This window comes from Amblyraja radiata, chromosome 9 (genome assembly GCF_010909765.2).
Source record: "Amblyraja radiata isolate CabotCenter1 chromosome 9, sAmbRad1.1.pri, whole genome shotgun sequence".
NCBI lineage: Eukaryota > Metazoa > Chordata > Chondrichthyes > Rajiformes > Rajidae > Amblyraja > Amblyraja radiata.
The window spans coordinates 74095450-74116244 of record NC_045964.1 but is presented as its reverse complement, the minus strand read 5'-3'; the positions used below and the strand labels follow the sequence as shown (position 1 = coordinate 74116244).

Sequence of the window (20795 nt, the reverse complement as noted above, 5' to 3'; positions counted from 1 at the left end):
GTTTCCTGTTTGTCAGCCTATCTTTTATCTATGCACGATGCCACCTCCTCCGTCGGGCTTTTAGTTTCCACAATAACCTTTGAAGTCACCCCTTATCAGACACCTTCTGGATATCTCAGTCTCATACATTCACCAATTCTCCCTATCTGCAGCACCCGTTTCTCCTAAAACCAGCTTTGATAAATTTGTTAGACGTGATTTTCCTTTTCGCTAAGCCATATTGATGTTGCATTTAGATTCGTGCCTTGCTAAAGGTCCTTAATAGAGTCAAGAGTCAAGTCAAGAGTGTTTTATTGTCATATGTACCGGTCGGGACAATGAAATTCTTACTTGCTGCAGCACAACAGAATATGTGAATATATAATGGGGGGGGAAAGATAAAAAGTTCAATAAATAACAAATATAGTGCAAATAACAAATAATAATATAGTCTTTTGCAGTTCAGAGCTCATAGTTTATTCATTGTGTTTAATAGCCTGATGGCTGTGGGGAAAACTGCTACTATTTCCACTAAGATAGATACTAACCTCAGATAGACATAAAATGCTGGAGTAACTCAGCGGGTCAAGCAGCACCCCAGAGAATATGGATTTCGAGTCGGAACCCTTCTTTAGACTGATTGTAGGGGGGGTGAGAAAGGAAGCTGGGGCAGGACAGTATGGTCGGTAATCAGTGAACACAGGCGAGAGGGTTATTTGATAGGCAGATTGTTGGTCAAGAGCCAGGGATTAAATGACAAGTGCGAGCCCACGAGGATAAAGACTAGCAAATTGTTCAGTTCAGGGATAGAAAAATTGCAAATTGTGTATTCATTGTAAACAGTACAAGCCGAGGGGGGGGAGGGGTGCAGGGTCAGCTATGTTTTAGGGGAGGGGTGTAGAGGGGAGGGGGAGATGGGGGGTAAGGTGAGAAGTGGGAGAGGGAAGGGGGGTTGGGGCAGGAAGGGGAAGGAGGGGGGGTTCTTGGGGGAAGGAGGCAGATGTGGGTTAGTTATTTAAAATTGGAAATGTTACTGTTCATACTGTTGGATTAGAAGCTACCCAGAACAAATAGTTTAGTTTAGACCCACTGAGTCCGCACCAACCAATGATCACCTATACAGTCATTCTGTTTCCCAGTTTCACATCCTACACACTAAGGGCAATTTGCAGAAGCCAATTAACCTACAAATATTCAAGTCTTTGGAATGAGGGAGGAAACCCCGGAGCACCCGGAGAAAACCCATGTAGTGACAGGGAAAATGTACAAATTCCATACAGACAGCACCTATAGTCAGGATTGAACCTGGGTCTCTGGCGTTGTAAGGCAGCAACTCTATAGCTGTGTTACTGCGCCACCCTGGGGCGCTGTTCCTCCAGTATGCATGTGGCCTCACTCTGGCAATGGAGTATTGTAATAAATAAGGGAAGTTAAAATGGTTTAGAAACCGAGAGATCCAGTCGTGCTTAGTTTAGTTTAGTGTAATTAAAGATACAGAGCGGAAACAGGCCCTTCGGCCCACAGGGTCCACACTGACCAGCGATCCCCACATATTAAAGCTATCCTACACACACTAGGGACCATTTTTACATTTACCAAGCCAATTTACCTACAAACCTGTACGTCTTTGGAGTGTGGAAGGAAACTGAAGATTTCGGGGGAAAAACCCACGCAGGTCACGGGGAGAACATACAAACTCTGTACAGACAAGCACCTGTAGTCAAGATCGAACCCGGGTCTCTGGCGCTGTAAGGCAGTATCTCTCCCACTATACCACCATGCCGGCCTATTGAACAATATTGCTATTGAACTACCGATGCGCCACCGTGCCGACCAAAAGTGCTTGGTGGACTGAACGCAAGTATTCAGCAAAGCGGTTGCAAAGTATACGCTTGATCTCGCCAATGTACAGGAGCCCACATCGGGAACACCACATGTGTTAGGTGCTTTTAGAGCAGGTGCATGTGTACCTCTGTCTCACTATTAACATGAACCTTGAAACATTAACATGAAAAGAGGTTCATATTTTCCTCCTTTTCATCTTTCTTTTTGAATAAATTACTCATGCTATTTTCCGATCTACCTGTCCATTCCCTGGATTTAGGGAATTTTGGAAAAGTACTGCCAACGATCTCATTGCCCCACCGTTTAAGTATCAAGGATGAGGTCTGTCAACCCACAGAATTGTCAGCCCATACCCCATTATTTTGTTCCTTACCATTTCCCTGGTGATTATAATTCTCTAGTGGGAGACCATCCCTTCTTTCAAATCCCTGATTTACAAAACTAACGAAAAGTCTTTGACCTCAAATGTAAACTGTTTCTCTATCTATAGATGTAGCCTGACTTATTGAGAACTTCCAGCATTTTTTATTTCTATTTTGATAAAAAATAGTTGTTTAGTCCACCTGTCATCTCCTTATTTTCCATTTTATGTTCCCCACGCTCCCTTTATTTAATAGTACCAACACAGGGATTATGGAGGTTTTGGAAAGGGTGCAGAGGAGATTTACCAGAATGTTGCCTGGATTTGGGACTATGTTACAGAGAGAGGTTAGACAGGCTTAGATTGCTTTCTTTGGAACGTTTTGGGCACCATTTGTAGGTCTTCCAGCCAAATTCTTCCTTCCAGTTCCATCATCCCTTCTATATCTTGAGTGCAATTATCCTTTAATGTACCATTGCATCTAGCCTCCCAAATACTGTAGCTAACCTGACCATTATAATTCTGCAGTTGGATGGATCAGTCTGGAGAAGGGTGTCGACCCGAAACCTCACCCATTCCTTTTATCCAGGGATGCTGCCTGTCCCGCTGAGTTACTCTAACATTTTGTGTATATTATTCTACTTAACTATAGCCAATAAATCGCTGAGTGTGCATAATCCTAATTTGAGGAAAGACATTCTTGCTATTGAGGGAGTGCAGCGTAGGTTTACAAGGTTAATTCCTGAGATGGTGGGACTGTCATAAGCTGAGAGAATGGAGCAGCTGGGCTTGTACACTCTGGAGTTTAGAAGGATGAGAGGGAATCCTATTGAAACATATCTAGATTGTTAAGGCTTTGGACATGCTAGAGGCAGGAAACATGTTCCTGATGTTGGGGGAGTCCTGAACCAGGGGCCACAGTTTAAGAATAAGAAGTAAGCCATTTAGAACGGAGACGAGGAAATTTTTTTTCTCACAGAGAGTTGTGAGTCTGTGGAATTCTCTGCCTCAGAGGCGGTGGAGGCAGGTTCACTGGATACTTTCAAGAGAGAGCTAGATAGGGCTCTTAAAAATAGTGGAGTCAGGGGATATGGGGAGAAGGTAGGAACGGGGTACTGATTGGGGATGATCAGCCATGATCACATTGAACGGCGGTGCTGGCTCGAAGGGCCGAATGGCCGACTCCTGCACCTATTGTCTATTGTCTAATCAAAAACATGCACTTTCAACGCTGCTGCATGTTGCACGCAAACGTAAACTTTTTAAACAGTAATATAAGTAGCAAAAAATATCATTAAGTGCATTTGAAAATTGTAGCTGCTTTCAAATGGAGACTTTAGAAGTTCAAGTGAACTCTGTGATTCCATTGAGACAATGAACAAAGGAACAAGGAAGCAATATCAGCCAAGCCGTCAGATTTTCTGGCCAGTAACCTGTCTGAGAAACAGAGTGTCGAAGGAAGAATTTGTAGCCTATATTGAACTGGACTTTGGTGTTAAACCATAGCAGGCATTAGTAAAAATGCTAGTGTATCTCATTGACCACAAGGGAAGAACACTGAAACCCACCATAACATTTCTATATGATGCTCTGGAGAGTGCATTACATTTACAAGCACATTGCAAACCTCTTGAAAATGAAATAGTTCACCACCATTAGATCTTTGCACACAATTAGGAACACGAAGAAACCTTAATTACAATTTTGCAAACTATAAGAACTATGCAATCAGATATTGGATTCCATGCAGGATGCAGGCATCCAGCTGGCCAAAAAGGTTGCTTGGTGAAACTGTTAACCCTAGAAAAATGTATACAGATGTGCAAAGCTGCAGAGCTGATGGCCAAGAGAAGGAAGCATGTGCTGTGAAGCAGAGGCATAGCGAGCCAAAGGGAACAAGAGAATACAGCCAAGCTGGCTTAGATGTTGCAAATGGAGTGGCTGTAAAGAAATGCTCTGCAGATGGGAAAGAGTGTGCACGATGAAGATTGATAACTAATTACTGCAAAGAGTTCACCGTGAAGGGGGTCACGGGAAGTCCATGGACATTCGGAGACAGATACAGTGGCTTGCAAAAGTTTTCATACCCCTTGAACTTTTCCACATTTTGTCACGTTACAACCACAAACGTAAATGTATTTTATTGGGATTTTATGTGATAGACCAACACAAAGTGGTGCATAATTGTGAATTGGAAGGAAAATGATACATGGTTTTCAAGTTTTATTACAAATAAAAAACTGAAAAGTGTGGCGTGCAAAAGTATTCAGCCCCCCTGAGTCAATACTTTGTAGAACCACCTTTCGCTGCAATTACAGCTGCAAGTCTTTTGGGGTTGTCTCTACCAGCTTTGCACATCTAGAGACTGAGATTTTTGCCCATTCTTCTTTGCAAAATAGCTCAAGCTCAGTCAGATTGGATGGAGAGCGTCTGTGAACAGCAATTTTCAAGTCTTGCCAGAGATTCTCAATTGCATTTAGGTCTGGACTTTGACTGGGCCATTCTAACACATGAATATGCTTTGATCTAAACCATTCCATTGTAGCTCTGGCTGTATGTTTAGGGTCGTTGTCCTGCTGGAAGGTGAACCTCCGCCCCAGTCTCAAGTCTTTTGCAGACTCTAACAGGTTTTCTTCCAAGATTGCCCTGTATTTGGCTCCATCCATCTTCCCATCAACTCTGACCAGCTTCCCTGTCCCTGCTGAAGAAAAGCATCCCCACAGCATGATGCTGCCACCACCATGTTTCACAGTGGGGATGGTGTGTTCAGGGTGATGTGCAGTGTTAGTTTTCCGCTACACATAGCGTTTTGCATTTAGGCCAAAAACTTCAATTTTGGTCTCATCTGACCAGAGCACCTTCCTCCACATGTTTGCTGTGTCCCCCACATGGCTTGTGGCAAACTGCAAACGGGACTTCTTATGGCATTTTTTCAACAATGGCTTTCTTCTTGCCACTCTTCCATAAAGGCCCGATTTGTGGCATGCACGACTAATAGTTGTCCTGTGGACAGATTCTCCCACCTGATCTGTGGATCTCTGCAGCTCCTTCAGAGTTACCATGGGCCTCTTGGCTGCTTCTCTGATCAATGCTCTCCTTGCCCAGGCTGTCAGTTTAGGTGGACGGCCATGTCTTGGTAGGTTTGCAGTTGTGCCATACTCTTTCCATTTTCGGATGATGGATTGAACAGTGCTCCATGAGATGTTCAAAGCTTGGGCTATTTTTTTATAACCTAACCCTGCTTTAAACTTCTCCACAACTTGATCCCTGACCTGTCTGGTGTGTTCCTTGGGCTTCATGATGCTGTTTGTTTACTAATGTTCTCTAACAAACCTCTGAGGCCTTCACAGAACAGCTGAATTTATACTGAGATTAGATTACACACAAGTGGACTCTATTTACTAATTAGGTGACCTGAAGGCAATTGGTTGCATTGGATTTTATTTAGGGGTATCAGAGTAAAGGGGGCTGAATACTTTTGCACGCCACACTTTCAGTTTTTTATTTGTAAAAAAATTTGAAAACCATGTATCATTTTCCTTCCACTTCACAATTATGCACCACTTTGTGTTGGTCTATCACATAAAATCCCAATAAAATACATTTACGTTTGTGGTTGTAACGTGACAAAATGTGGAAAAGTTCAAGGGGTATGAATACTTTTGCAAGCCACTGTACATGGTCAGATTCAGAGGAACAATTGGACTTAGTGTTAAAAGAGGTCTAACCTGTGACAAGGACACAGACTAGGGTGGCACAGTGGCACAGCAGTAGAGTTACTACCTTACAGCGCCAGAGACCCGGGTTCGATCCTGACTACGGGCACTGTCTGTACAGACTTTGTACATTGTCCCTGTGACTGCGTGGCTGTTCTTCGGGAGCTCCGGTTTCCTCCCACATCCCAAAGACATACAGGTTTGTAGGCTAATTGGCTTGATAAAATTGCAAATTGTTCCTAGTATGTGTAGGATAGTGTTAGTGTACAGGGTGATCACTGGTCGGTGCAGACTTGATGTGACGAAGGGCTTGTTTTCACGCTGTATCTCTGAACTGAACTGAATTGCACTAGGTGTATCAACATTAAGATGCCAATGCAAGGGCCACCAGTGATATCTCATCTCAATGCTGCAGCAACATGTAACATCCCAAAGCAGATCATCAATTTCAAGATGATGCCAATGAGTTGTGCTATTGATATAGGAAAATAGACTATTATATAGTTGCTACCTGAACATGGTGAACCCAAATAATCCCAAGATAGCTATAATATTAATTTAATTGGTGTGAACCAGAAAGATGTCAAGCTTGTACTTGGAACTAACACAGAGTGGAAAACGGTACTGATATTGAACATTGCTTCACTACGAGCAATCACTTTATGGTATCCAACTCCTAAATGCAAATGTATTTCATGGAACAAAGAAACTTGAAGGCAAATGTCACCAAGACCTAGATGGGAGGAAGCAGAACACACGCCATTTTCTAGCTGAGAATCTGAAAGCCAAGTTGGACGCTCACTATGGTAGGGTTATTAGACCCAGCAGACATGCCCACCAATTGGGAATCTGAAAATACAAAGTAGGAATATGAGATCAATTAGCCCTTTATGACTGCTCAACTATTTAATATGAACATGATTGGTCACCCAAATTCAGAGCTTTCTTTGTGTTTTCTTCTTGATCCCCTTAGCCTATTTAACTCTTTCTTAAATGTATTCAGTCATTTGACCTCAACTGCCCTCTGCAGCAGAAAACTCCACAGATTTACCTCTTTTTGGATGGAGGATATTTTCATCACCTCAATCCTAAACAGCCTACCCATATCCTTAGGCTGCGGCCCGCATTTCTGGCAATATCTAGGCTGACAGATTCTTCACTATCAATCTTCTTCATTTTCTGTCTGCTATAAATGACTATAATTCTTAACATGGCCCCTTCAGACACGCTCAAACATTAATGTTATAGGGCCATCACACCATACATAATTTCTTCCTCATGTTTTCTCCTATGGGCAGAGTTTAAATTAGCACATGGCATATCAAAGCTACAAACACAAAAACAGTAAACAGGCGACACTGTAGTGCAGTGGTAGAGTTGCTGCCTTACAGCACTTGCAGCGCCAGGGAACCGGGTTCAATCCTGACTACGGGTGCTGTCTGTAAGGAGTTTGTACGTTCTCCCCGCCTCGTCTTACGAGGCTTTTGAGGAAGTACTGGAAGTGGTCGATGAGGGTAGGGTGGTGGATGTTGTCTACATGGAGATTTCTATCAGTGGAAACAAGGGATATGGGGGGAAGACAGGCACGGGTTATTGATTGGGGACGATCAGCCATGATCGCAATGAATGGCGGTGCTGGCTCGAAGGGCCGAATGGCCTCCTCCTGCACCTATTTTCTATGTTTCTAGTAAGGCATTTGATAACGTCCCCCATGTTAGGATGATCCAGAAGATTAAAATGCAAGGGATTAACAATGATTGGTCACATGGATTCAGAATTGGCGTACTTGGCAGTATTGGGCAGCACGGTGGCGCAGCGGTAGAGTTGCTGCCTTACAGCCCTTGCAGTGCCGGAGACCCGGGTTCGATCTTGACTATAAGTGCTGTCTGTGCTGAGGTTGTACGTTCTCCCCATGACCACGTGGGGTTTCTCCGAGATTTTCGGTTTCCTCCCACACTCCAAGTTTGTAGGTTAATTGTCTTTGGTAGAAGTATAAATTGTCCCTAGTGTGTGTAGGGCAGTATTGATGTGTGGGGACCGCTGGTCGATGCAGACTCGGTGGGCTGAAGGGCCTGTTTCTGCACTGTATCTCTAAAAGAAAAGGTTGGAAGTACTTAGTGGGTCAGACAGTGCCTGTGGAGAGAGGAACATATCCTGATTTACATGATGATGGTGGCTCATACCCACATGTTCCGAATGTCCTCGAGGTCTTTCCTTTCTTTCTGACTGCAGAGCCAATTATCATATCTGGGCAGGTGTCATTTGGCAAGAATTCTACTGATACCTTTTGAAAGGGTAAATAATAGATTTCTCATGATACTGGAACTGTCTAATTTGCACACACATAGTCACTTGCTTGCTTTAGACTGTGTTTAGTGGAATTTACATTCTATCAATTAATTTCCAAAGTTTGGGCGGCAGGGTGGCTCAGCGCCAGAGATCCGGGTTCGATCCTGACTGTGGGTGCTGTCTACGTGGAGTTTGCACCTTCTCCCTGTGACCACGTGGGTTTCCTCCTGTACTCCTGTTTCCTCCCACATCCCATAGACGTGGTGGTTTGTAGGGTAAATGGGCTCTGCAAATTGTCCCCAGTGTGGAGGGAGTGGATGAGAAAGTAGGATAACATAGAACTAGTGTGAAAGGGTGATGGATGGTTGCCGTAGACTCAGTGGGTCAAAGTGTCTGAAGAAGGGTCTCGACGTCACTTATTCCTTTTCTCCAAAGATGCTGTCTGTCCCGCTGAGTTACTCCAGCTTTTGTGTCTATCTTCGGTTTGCAGTTCCTTCCTACACATTTGGCCTGCTTCCATACTGTGTTTCTAAACTAAAACTAAACTAAACTCTCTCCGACATATGCCTCAGGCAATGCCTCCTTTAAACACCAACAACCTTAGATTTTGAAAAAGAGTATGCAAAGACTCAAGGCAGCATACAATGATGCAATGAGGATGCTGCTTCGTGTCCCTAGGTGGCATAGTGCCAGTCAATTGTTCGTGTCCACTAGAGTGCCAACCTGTGAGGCACTCTTAAGACAGCTGATGTTTAGTTTTATGTGTCAACTGGACAAGTCAGAGAACCATATAATTGAAGCCCTAGTCAGCCCTCTGAAAAGCTGCTATAGATTCACTTCTAGGCTAAGACTGCATTGGTGCAATAGCTTGTATATTTTATAGGCTAATATGCAATTTTTTTAATGTATTTTTGTATCTTCTTGTTTTTCTGTTTGATGTGTTATATGGACCTGTGTCTGTAATAAAGCTTTAATAAAAAAATAATAATTTGCCACAAGTTCTCATCATTCAACTGCATTCCACTCGGATTTCATCGTGATTACTGAATGTGGCTTTAGAATGCACAGAGACACAGTGTATCTATCCATAGAGGTAGAGCTTAATCACAGGATATAATATTTACAAGTTAAATCTCTAAGCCTTGCTGCAAAGTGTGTACGGTGAAGATTGAATAAAATAATTTCTGCAAACAGTGCACAATGAGGAGAACACTGAAATCTTATGCTGAGAAAATTGATGGAAAATAGAAGATGATAGCAACTAAGTAAGAGGAAACAGTGACTTGCTGTACAAAACTTTCTAAAGCAGGAAAGGTGAAATAAAGTAAGATAGATGAAGAACATCAGCTGAGATGCATTATTAGCTGTCAGAAAAACTTAGAACCTACCAACAAACTGCTGGAGGAACTCAATGGATCAAGCAGCATCTGTAGGGGGAGGTGAATTGTCATTACTTCACAGGCTTTCAACCCAAAACATTGACAATTCTTTCCCTTCACAGATGCTACTTGACCTGCTGAGTTCTCTGGCAGATTTTTTTGTTGCTCCAGATTCCAGCATCTGCAGTCTCTTGTCTCCAAAATAACTATAGAAGCTGTGGTCAGTATCTAAACGGAGAAACAATACAATGCGCAATAAGATGTATGTACATTGAAACTTAATGTAACCAGAAAACAGAAAGCTTTTACGGATCAAAACAGTGAGATAGAAAGAAGGTAAATTGATAATAAATCTAGGTCTACAGCCATAATTGAATGGCAAAATAGACTGGATGGGCTGAATGGCCTAATTCTGTTCCTATGAGCTATGAACATAAGGAAGCCCTGAGAGTTCTCTTTGAAAACTGAACATAACAGAATAAAAATATTTTTCATTCTCTCTAAAGCATCATATTGAACTCATTTACATCAGCAAGCTTCCTCCTTGAAAATATGTATGTATAAAATAGTTGCTTCCTGATACATAGCATGTTTTTCATTCTTTTCTAACTTTCTCGACATGAGTGAGTCCAGGGATTTAGTGAAGGCAATTATAGAGGCAGGGAGACTAAATGTTGTCATGAATGAGGTTTTTACTTCCTTATTCCTTTGAAAAGTTTGGGTGAAATTCTCAACATGATAACACTATGCACAATTATTTTTTTTCAATTTTCTTCTGCTAACTTTTACCAAGTATTGAATTTCATGGCAGGCATGTTTTGTGGTGTGTCTCATGTCAAATGACAGGAAGGCAGATAGCTTTAAAACTGAACTGGAGGGACAGTAACAGGAAGACTGGTTTGCACCAATGTTTATATGTGCATATACATTTTAGAGTTTCTGGTCAAGAGAGTCATGTTTAAACCTCAAAAACGAACCAAGGCAACTACAAAGGCCACCAGACCTCCTGCAAAGCTGCAGGATGTAACTATAAGGCACATTTTTGAGCTGTCAAAAGATGCATCTGGTCGGGACTTATGGGCCCCTGCTTTAAATGTAACCAAGCCCTGACTGCCATTGAAACTGTGAGCGTCAGAGGAGAGCCTAGCAGAATGGGCAATCGGCGTAAAATAGGTGCAAAAAGGGTAACATTTCCACATTTTAACTTTTTTTGCACGGGCCAGGAATGAGAAAACGTGAATGTGTTTTTAAACTGGAAAGAGAGCAGAGAAGATTTATGAGGATGTTGTCACAACTTTAGGGCCTGAGTTATAATGGGAGGTGAGAAGTTGGACAGGCTAAGACATTATTCCTTGGAGCGCAAGAGCATAGAATAGTACAGCACAGGAACGGTCCCTTCTGCCCACAATGTTTGTGCCCAGCATGGTGCCCAATTGAACTGATCTGATCTGCCTGCAAGTGATCCATAACCTCCCATTCCCTTCAAATCCACGTGCCTATCTAGAAGCTTCTTAAACTCCACTATCATATCTGTCTCTACCATCACCCCAGGCAATGCATTTCAGGCCCCCACCATCCTCTATGTAAAAAACTTGCCCTGCTCATCTCCATCACACTCTCTTCCTCACCTTATAGCCATGGCTTCTAGTGTTGGACATTCCCACCCTGGGAAAAAGATTCTGACAGTCCAAGAGGCTGAGGGGCGATCTTATAGAGGTGTATGAGATCATTAAGGAAATAAATAAGGTGAATACACAGAGTCTTTTACCCAGAATCAAGAACCAGAGGACATAGGTTTAAGGTGAGAGGAGAAAGATTTAATAGGAATGATGATGGTGGGTATATGGGTAAAAATTGCTCAGGATTTGCACTGCCAACCTCAATCTCCAACCAGGCCATACCCATCCTATCATTAAATTGGAGGCTCAACACAGTGAATTCTGAAATTGCTTTATGTGCCATTTCATGTTGGCCAATATTTTGTACCTGTGATTCTAGTAATGAAATTCTTAATTCTATTCATCTTTTGTTTTCAGTTATGTACTTGGATGGCTCCTTGTTGGTGTTTGAAGATATCTTCAAAATGGTAGCATTCTATTGTGTAAGCAGGTAGGTCACTGTTTGCTGAATCTATTCCCCACATATAACATGTTGTATTAATATGTTATATATTAGTATGCTCTGTGCATTAGTTTTAGTTATTAGCTTTAGTTTAGAGATACAGTGCAGAAACAGGCCCTTCGGCCCACCAAGTCCACGCCGACCAGCAATCCCCGCGCACTAAAGGGCCTGTCCCACGAGCATGCGACTCCATGCAGCAAGCGCGACCTAATGTGGTCGCTTGAACCGTACGGACTCACGGGGCCGGTCCCACTTCGATCGGCGGAGCCGTATGGAGTTGTGCGGAGTTGGTCCCGACATCGCGCGGGGCTACGAAAAACTGACCTTGTTAAAAAATTCCGCGCGGCAACGGCCTACCGGCCCGCAGCTGCATTGAGGCCGTACGCAGCACCTTGACGGGCGTACGCACCATATCGACGCCGTACGCAGCGTCTCGACGCCGTACGTCACGCGCGAACCTCCCCAGGACTTCGCTCGAACTTCACGTCACTCACTCGACCTCCGCGCGGCCCCTGCTTCCGGTTTGGTCGCGCTTGCCGCATGCTAGTCGCATGCTCGTGGGACAGGCCCTTAACACTATCCTACACACACTAGGGACAATTTTACATTTTATACCATGCCTGTACATCTTCAAAGATCTCTGAGAAAACCCACGCAGATCATGGGAAGAACGTACAAACTCCGTACAGATAAGCACCTATAGTCAGGTTTGAACCCGTGTCTCTGGCGCTGTAAGGCAGCAGCTCTACCGCGATGCTATCATGCCGCCAAAGTTGTCCCCAGTGTATGGGATAGTGCTAGTGTACAAGAATCACTGGTCAGTATGGACTCGGTGGGATGAAGGGCCTGTTTCTGCACTTCATCTCTAAAGCCTAAAGTATAAAGTCTAAAGGGGGGGGGGGATGAAATGGTGAAAATCGGCATCCAGTACAGGATGAGATATTAAGAAAGGCAAACTAATTTTAGGAAGACGAATGCCAATTTGAAGAGTGGTCAGAGAAGAATAGAGCTTTAGTGTGAATTGAACGCATTGGGTGGATTTGATTGTTTTGCCAGGTGTCAATATCATTGCTATTTCAATGAGGTGGATATCTGCCTGGCTCACATTCAATCACTGTAGCAAAGTTTCCAATGCCGACCTTATTTAGTTGAGAGATACCGTATAGAAACAGGCCCGTTGGCCCACTGATCAGCAATCCCCGCACATTAACATTGCCCTACACACATCAGGGACAATCTACATTCATACCAAGCCAATTAGCCTACAAACCTGTACGTCTTTGGAGTGTGGTAGGAAACCGAAGATCTCAGAGAAAACCCACATGGTCACGGGGAGGACGTACAAATTCCATACAGACAGCACCATTAGTCGGGATCGAACCCAGGACTCTGGCGCTGAAGCGCTGTAAAGGGCCTGTCCCACTTTCCCGAGTTATTCACGAATTCTCCTGAGTTATTCACGAATTCTCCCGAGTTTTAAAACTCGCAGAATGTTCGTAACGAGTCCGTAGGAGTCCGTGGATATATCGTAGCGGCTCGTTCTGCCAGCCGTAGGTACTCTGTGCTATTTTTTTACACGTGGACATTTTTCATCATGCTGAAAAAACGTCCCGACTTACCTGATGCCCCAAGTACCTACGGCTGGCATTACGAGCCGCTCCGATATATAACTCAGGAAAGTGGGTCAGGCCCTTAAGGCAGCAACTCTACCACTGTGCCACCGTGTCGAACTGAGTATCTGGCAGTTTTGCAGCCTAAATCTGGTAGTGTACCTCAGGGGACAAACGAGAATCATTGCTAGGGCTTTGGATATCTACCGCAGAGAGGCCTGGCAGCCCAATCAAGGAGAAACTAAACAAAATGATTCATGCTTTCAAGTTCCTACAGTTCCAAGCAGGAGCATAATTCGTATCCCTCTTTGAGAAAATGTTCCACCAATCATTAAAATAACTGTGGAAGATCATTATAACGGTTTCACTGACATCGTTCAAGATGAAAGTTTAGTCAAATCAACTTGAAACCCCAGGAGATGTCTGAGACTTCAGATCTCAGCAACTTTGCTTCAACAACTGATTCGCCAGGTTAACAGAACTATTGCACAAAATTATTTGGAATTGGAGTCTGGATAAGGAACTCCAAAATACAACAGGCAACATAACATTTCACCCCAGCGATTACTCCAGAGTATAAAGTGAACTGACTGTATTGTATTCCCTGCTTCTGTATCTGGTTGAAGCATTGGACATATTCCTTCTAATGATCTTCACATGGACTGGGGAATTTGAACATTGCTATTGTGTAAAGCGGGAGGTAACGAGAGGGAAGACAGAAAGCCACAGACTGCTGTGGAGGCCGTTAATTGGTATTTTGGGGTATATTTAAGGTGGAGTGAGAGATGTTTGATCAGTATGCCATGTCAGAGGTTATGGGGAGAAGGCTGGAGAATGGTGTTGAGATGGAAAGATAGATCAGCCATGATTGAATGGCAGAGTAGACTTGATGGGACAAATGATCTAATTCTGCTCCTATAACATGAACATGGAGACAGATTCACATCTCCTGGTTTTATTTCCATTGATTTGATTCACATTGTAAGATTGGAGCAGTTTACGAACAGGAAAAAGACGAATCTGCAATCAATAATTTGGTGAAAGGTTGAACATATCTAAATTTCTAAATTCTAATCTAAACCACAGGCAATAGTTAAAATTAAATCTCTGCCCTCTGTCTCTGCAACCTTTGGTCTCTCCAGTCTCTGTGTAGGGACTTCGTAAAATGACATATGGACTATGGTACATCGTTTTGAGCTCCTCACCAAAGAAAGGATGGATTTTCCATGTGGGGGTGTGCAGTGAAAATTTACCAGACTAGATGGACACAAAATGCTGGAGTAACTCAGCAGGACAGGTAGCATCTCTGGCGAGAAAGAATGGGTGACGTTTCCGGTCTAAACCCTTCTTCAGACTTCCAGTTCGAGGAATAGTGGTTTTGCTATTTGAGGAAAGATTGAGTAGATATGGGACTGTATTTTTAGGTTTAAAGAATAAGAGGGGATCTCATCAAAGCTAACGAAGTTCTTAAAGCGTTCAACAGGCTAAAGAGAGGATCGGGGGGGGGGGCACAGTTAGAGAATCAGAGTTAAGCCCTTTAGTACTGGGGTGAGGTAAGTTTTCTGGATTCAGAGGGCATGATAAAAAAATCTTAGGCTCCAAGTTTCCAGTTTATAAGACCAAATAAAACCATATTCAGTGGAATCAGTTCTGTGGAGTCATGGAAGATAACAGCACAGAAACTGGCCATTGAGTTTATCAAAAGCACAGTGGGCCTTTCACCCATATCATTCAGCGAATCTCTGCATGGCCTAAGCTATAGGGAGCTGTTGACCAGGCTAGGACTTTACTCCTTGGAATGCAGGAGGATGAGGGGTAATCGTACAAAATCATGAGAGGAATAGATCGGGTAACTTCACAGTGTCTTTTGCCCAGGGTAGGGGAATCGAAAACCAGAGGACATAGGTTTAGGGTGAGGGGGAAAGAATTAAGAGGAACCTGATGGATAACTTTTTTTACACAAAGTGTCGTGGGTGTATGGAACATGTTGCTGGAGGAGATAGTTGAGGCAATGTTTAAGAAGCATTTAGACAAGTACAAAGGACAGAATACTTTTAGAGGGATATGGGCCAAACACAGGCAGGTGGGACTGGAGTAGATGGGACATGTTGGTTGTAGTGGGCAAGTTGTGCTGAAGGACCTGTTTCCAAGCTGTACGACTTGGCTCTATGCCCTTTAACATTCTTCTCGTTCATTTTACTCTCTTGCCTGGAACTGTGGAGGCTTTGGTTTCTGATGATTGGAAACGTGATAATTGTGCTGTATTTCATAATATTGCACTTTAACATTGTCATCAGCGGGCATTTAACTTACCATTAGCCAATATGCAACTTGCTCTTAATATTAACACATTTTTTATTTCACTTGCCTTTTGATCTAAACATATTTGTAGCAAAAGTCCCCTTCGTGCCATAGCTGTAAGTAGATGCAATTGTGAAATCCTGCATGAATCATCAATGATAATGCAAAGCCACAGACACATGTTGTGGAACAGAATTCAGCATGATTGACGCTATTACTGCAAAGCTTATCATATCTTGGAAGTCATGAGAAATAATTTACTCATGTGCATCACAATTCCTCCAGGAGAAATGTGTGGGTAGACACAAAATGTTGGAGTAACTCAGCGGGACAGGCAGCATCTCTGGAGAGAAGGCATGGGTGACATGTCGGGTCAAGACCCTTCTGGTTATTTGTTAGTGTGATCATGACTAAATGGTGGCACTATCAGGTCTCAGGAGAATTGAGCACAAAATAAAGATGAGTCTCCAGTGTGGTATTAGGTAGCTGTTATCAGGCAATTGAACCATCCCACCAAAACCAGAGAACAGTCCTGAACTACTATCTACCTCATTGATGACCCTCGGACTATCCTTGATTGGACTTTGCTGGCTTTACCTTGCACTAAACGTTATCATGTATCTACACACAGTAAATGGCTCGATTGTAGCCATGTGTTGCTTTCCCGCTAACTGGATAGCACGCAACAAAAGCTTTTCAACACACCTCGCTACACGTGACAATAAACTTAACTGTAACTGGTACTGAAGGAGTACTGTACTGACAGAGATGCTGCCTTGAGATGAGACATTCCACTGATGGCCTTTTGAACAAGACATGAAAATGTTGAAATCAATATTTATCCTTAAATAAACGCCAGTAAAAAAAAAAAGAATTATCAGGGTGCACTAGAGGTTTACCAGAATGCTGCCTTTATTAGGGTGCACTAGAGGTTTACCAGAATGCTGCCTTTATTAGGGTGCACTAGAGGTTTACCAGAATGCTGCCTTTATTAGGGTGCACTGGAGGTTTACCAGAATGCTGCCTTTATCAGGGTGCACTAGAGGTTTACCAGAATGCTGCCTTTATTAGGGTGCACTAGAGGTTTACCAGAATGCTGCCTTTATTAGGGTGCACTAGAGGTTTACCAGAATGCTGCCTAGATTTAGCTGCAGAAGAGGATTACCAGAATGCTGCCAGGATTAGAGGGTATTGGCTGCATGGAGAGTTTGAACAATGTTTTGTTTTTTATAGAGCTTCGGAAGCTAAGGGAAGACCTAATAGAAATATATAAAATGATGAGAGCCATTTATAGGGTAGACAGATACAATAATGGCATTTAAGAGGCTCTTGGATAGACACATGGATATGCTGGGAATGGAGGGAACTTGCTTGTGTTCAGGCAGACAAGATTAGTTTAACCTGGTATCATGTTCGAGCCGGACATTGTGGGCTGAAGGGCCTGTCCCTTGTGCTGAATTGTTCTATGTCCTATCATCATTTATTTAATTGTTATTGCTGCTTATAAATTGGTTGCAACAATTACTTTTTTTTAAATAGTTCAAGGTCTTAGGCCATACTTCATACTTCAAAATCAAAATGAAGCTGTGAAACATTATATAAAACAGCGAAGGAAAGGACTGATGCTAGAACGTTGTAGGAACCATACATTCCCAAATAATCTTATTTCATTATTTAACCCCAAGGAAGTTAGAACGTGTTGTTGAGTCCTTCACCACTACCTCATTACTCCCACCCCCACAATCTTGCAGACTTCCCAAACATTTGACTCCAAAGGTTTCTCAAATTATAATTCATTTATCTGACATCGTACAAATAGTTTCCTATGGTTGCATTGTCCCGGAAATGGGATATATTGTAACTTATCATCATTCCTTCTCTGTGAAGACAAACATTGTCAGTGAAATGTTATTTCTAATATATATTAGACCAAAATGGTAATCAGTTACAAAATTGCTGGGGAAACTCAGCGGGTGCAGCAGCATCTATGGAGCGAAGGAAATAGGCGACGTTTCGGGCCGAAACCCTTCTTCAGACAGTTAATTACTTTTTATTCTGTTGCAGGTTTATTGTTCACCCCCTGAATAAATGGTGATAAGCCACTTTGTCAATGTTGGCCTTGTGGTGAAGGCAATCCCATTGAGCTGTAGTTAAACCAAAGTATTGTCCTGCTAGTCCATTCCAAACTCAACAAGGTAGCCATCCAGACCTAACTGGATAAAGACAACAGATTTCTATCTTAAGTCATTTAAAATCTAGTAGTTACTCAATACAAGACAACCGCAGCCACAATGGCGCAGCAGTAGAGTTGCTGCCTTACAGCACCGCAGACCCGGGTTCGATCCTGACTATAGGTGTTGTATGTACTGAGTTTGTACGTTCTCCCCGGCGTGGGTTTTCTCCAAGATCCCCTGCATGGGTTTTCTCCAAGATCTTCGGTTTCCTCCCACACTCCAAAGACGTACAGGTTTGTAGTAGGTGAATTGGCTTGGTGTATGTGTGTAAATTGTCCCTAGTGTGTGTAGGATAGTGGTAATGTGCTGGGATCACTGGTCGGTGCGGACTCAGTGGGCCGAAGGGCCAGTTTCCGTGCTCTTGTTGTAAACTAAAAACAATAGTTTTACATGGACACAAGGAACTGCAGATGCGGGTTTACAAAAAAAAAAACAAAGTGCTGGAATCAATGAGTCTGGCAGCATCTCTGGAATACATGGATAGATGACATGGTGGGTCAGGACCTTTCTTCAGACTAATTGTAGTAGGAGAGAGAAAGCTGGAAAAGATATGGGAGCAGAACAAAGCTTGCCAAGTGATAGGTGGATACAGGTGAGAGATAGTTTTGTGGTCTCCATTATTGATACCAATATTTTTAAGTAGTTAACTTAATTTCAGTTTCCAAGCTGACTAGGCTATGTCATTGTATTATCAAATCAAAATGATCACACATTTTGCCATATTCTTTCATTGGACAATAAAATGTATTGTTTTTCTTTATGCTTGTAGGGATATACTGCCATCACCCTTAATTCTGCCACAAGTGATAACAGAAGCAACAAACTCTGAAGAACTGGAAGTTGTTTCACAGCTGGGAATGGGTATGTACTCAAGGAACGTTTGTTGCCACCTTAGCATATTGAATAAGGAAACAAGTCACTGAAAGATGCAATGCAAGTATACGAGTGATTAAAAAGGCAAATTGTATATTTTTTGAGAGGATGTGAACAGAGGAATAAGGAAATCTCATGCAATTATTCGGGCCCGTGATGAGACTGGATTAGTACAGGTGTCATAAGTTATGGGGAGAAGGCAGGAGAATAGGGTTTGGGAGGGAGAGATAGATGGCACAATGGGCTAAGTGTTCGGCTGGCAACCGGAAGGTAGCTGGTTCGAATCTCGCTTGGAGTGCATACTGTCGTTGTGTCCTTGGGCAAGACACTTCACCCACCTTTGCCTGTGTGTGTCCTTGGGCAAGACACTTCACCCACCTTTGCCTGTGTGTGTGGATGTAATTATGTGAAGCACTTTGGGGTCAATGCAAGTTGACTAAAAATGTGCTATATAAATAAAGAAATTTAATTTAATTTAATAGATCAGCCATGATTGAATGGTGGAGTAGACTTGATGGGCCGAATGGCTTATGACTGCACCTGGAATATTGTGCACAGGTTTCCGTACCCAAGAGAGTAAACAGAGAGATAATGTAACAAAGGTTCACTAGGCTGGTTCCAGCAAATTGAGTTTGCCAGAAGAGGAAAAATTGAGTGTATATAAAGTCTGTGGAATTCTCTGCCTCAGAGGGCGGTGGAGGCAGGTTCTCTGGATACTTTCAAGAGAGAGCTAGATAGGGCTCTTAAAGATAGCCGAGTCAGGGGATATGGGGAGAAGGCAGGAACGGGGTACTGATTGGGGATGATCAGCCAAGATCACATTGAATGGCGGTGCTGGCTCGAACAGCCGAATGGCCTACTCCTGCACCTATTGTCTATTGTCTATTTGCTGGAGTTCAGAAGAATTAGATATTTAATTGAAATCTACCAAATTCTGATGGTGTTTGGGATACAGGAGTAAGATTCCATTGAAGGAAGACTGATCCAAGGGTCACAGTCAGAATAAAGTGTAGGTTGTTTGCGATTGAGATAAGGGGATTTTTTTTCCCTCAGAGAGCAATAATTTTCTCATCTGGAGGGCAGCAGATGTTTAGTCATGAAGTCTGAAGAAGGGTCTCGACACAAAACGTCATCCTTTTCTTCTCTCCAGTGATGCTGCCTGTCCTGCTGAGTTACTCCAGCTTTTTGTGTCTACCTCAGATGTTTAGTCATTGTAGTTGTTTAAAACAACAATTGATAGATTTCTGGATATAAGGGAATCAAGATAATTGTGGTGGAACAGACTCAAAGGCCCAAGCCACCTGCTCATACTCATATCTTATATTCTTCTCTCAAACATCATTGCCTCAACCAAAATATTTCATTTGAAAAAGCTAAAAGCGGACAATAATAATAAAATATTCTATTGATTATCATGGGACCCCAGAAACATGTTGGGGTACAATCCAAAATGTGGCTTTGCTGCCTATTCACTGCACCTGGGTGCACAGGTCATTAAAACCCAGGAATGTTTTGCCAAATGGTATGGCTTTTGTTGGAATTTCTGTGGCACTTCTGCCATAGTTCAGGTGAGCAGGTGAGAAAACTATGGAAATCACCTCAACATATTTAAAAAGGGAAATGACAACTGTGCATCAAAATGAGGATCTTGTGGTTTGTTGTAGCTTGGCTGGTTGCAAGAAGTTGAATTCTTTGTTCTTAATTTAACAGACACACCATCTCAATGTTTGAGATTAGTTTAGAGATACAGCGCGGAAACAGGCCCTTCGGCCCACTGAGTCCACGCCGACCACCGATCACCCGTACACCAGCACTATCCTACACACTAGGAACAATTTGCAATTTACAGAAGCCAATTAACTTACAAACCTGTACGTCTTTGGAGTGTGGGAGGAAACCAGAGATTGCATTCGTCGAAACAGGGCGGACCACGTGAAGGTTGCAATCTTCCACCCCACACAAACTGCTCACACTCCAACTCTGCCAACATCAGTCCCATGTGTTGAGGTTCAACAGAGATTTGAAATCTGAGTGCAATGAATATCAGTGAGGTATTTAGGTTTGCATAGATGCAAGCAGTGAAAAAT

At 42.9% G+C, this 20795-nt stretch overlaps 1 protein-coding gene across 1 annotated transcript in view; it reads left to right on the top strand.

Moving 5' to 3' along the window:
• rin3 (Ras and Rab interactor 3) overlaps window positions 1-20795 on the top strand; it is a 90317-nt gene that overhangs the window by 43782 nt on the left and 25740 nt on the right. Inside the window, exons 4-5 of the mRNA XM_033027756.1 lie at window positions 11606-11678; window positions 18605-18696. Coding sequence (XP_032883647.1) covers window positions 11606-11678; window positions 18605-18696 — 165 coding nt within the window. The remainder of the gene's footprint in view (window positions 1-11605; window positions 11679-18604; window positions 18697-20795) is intronic.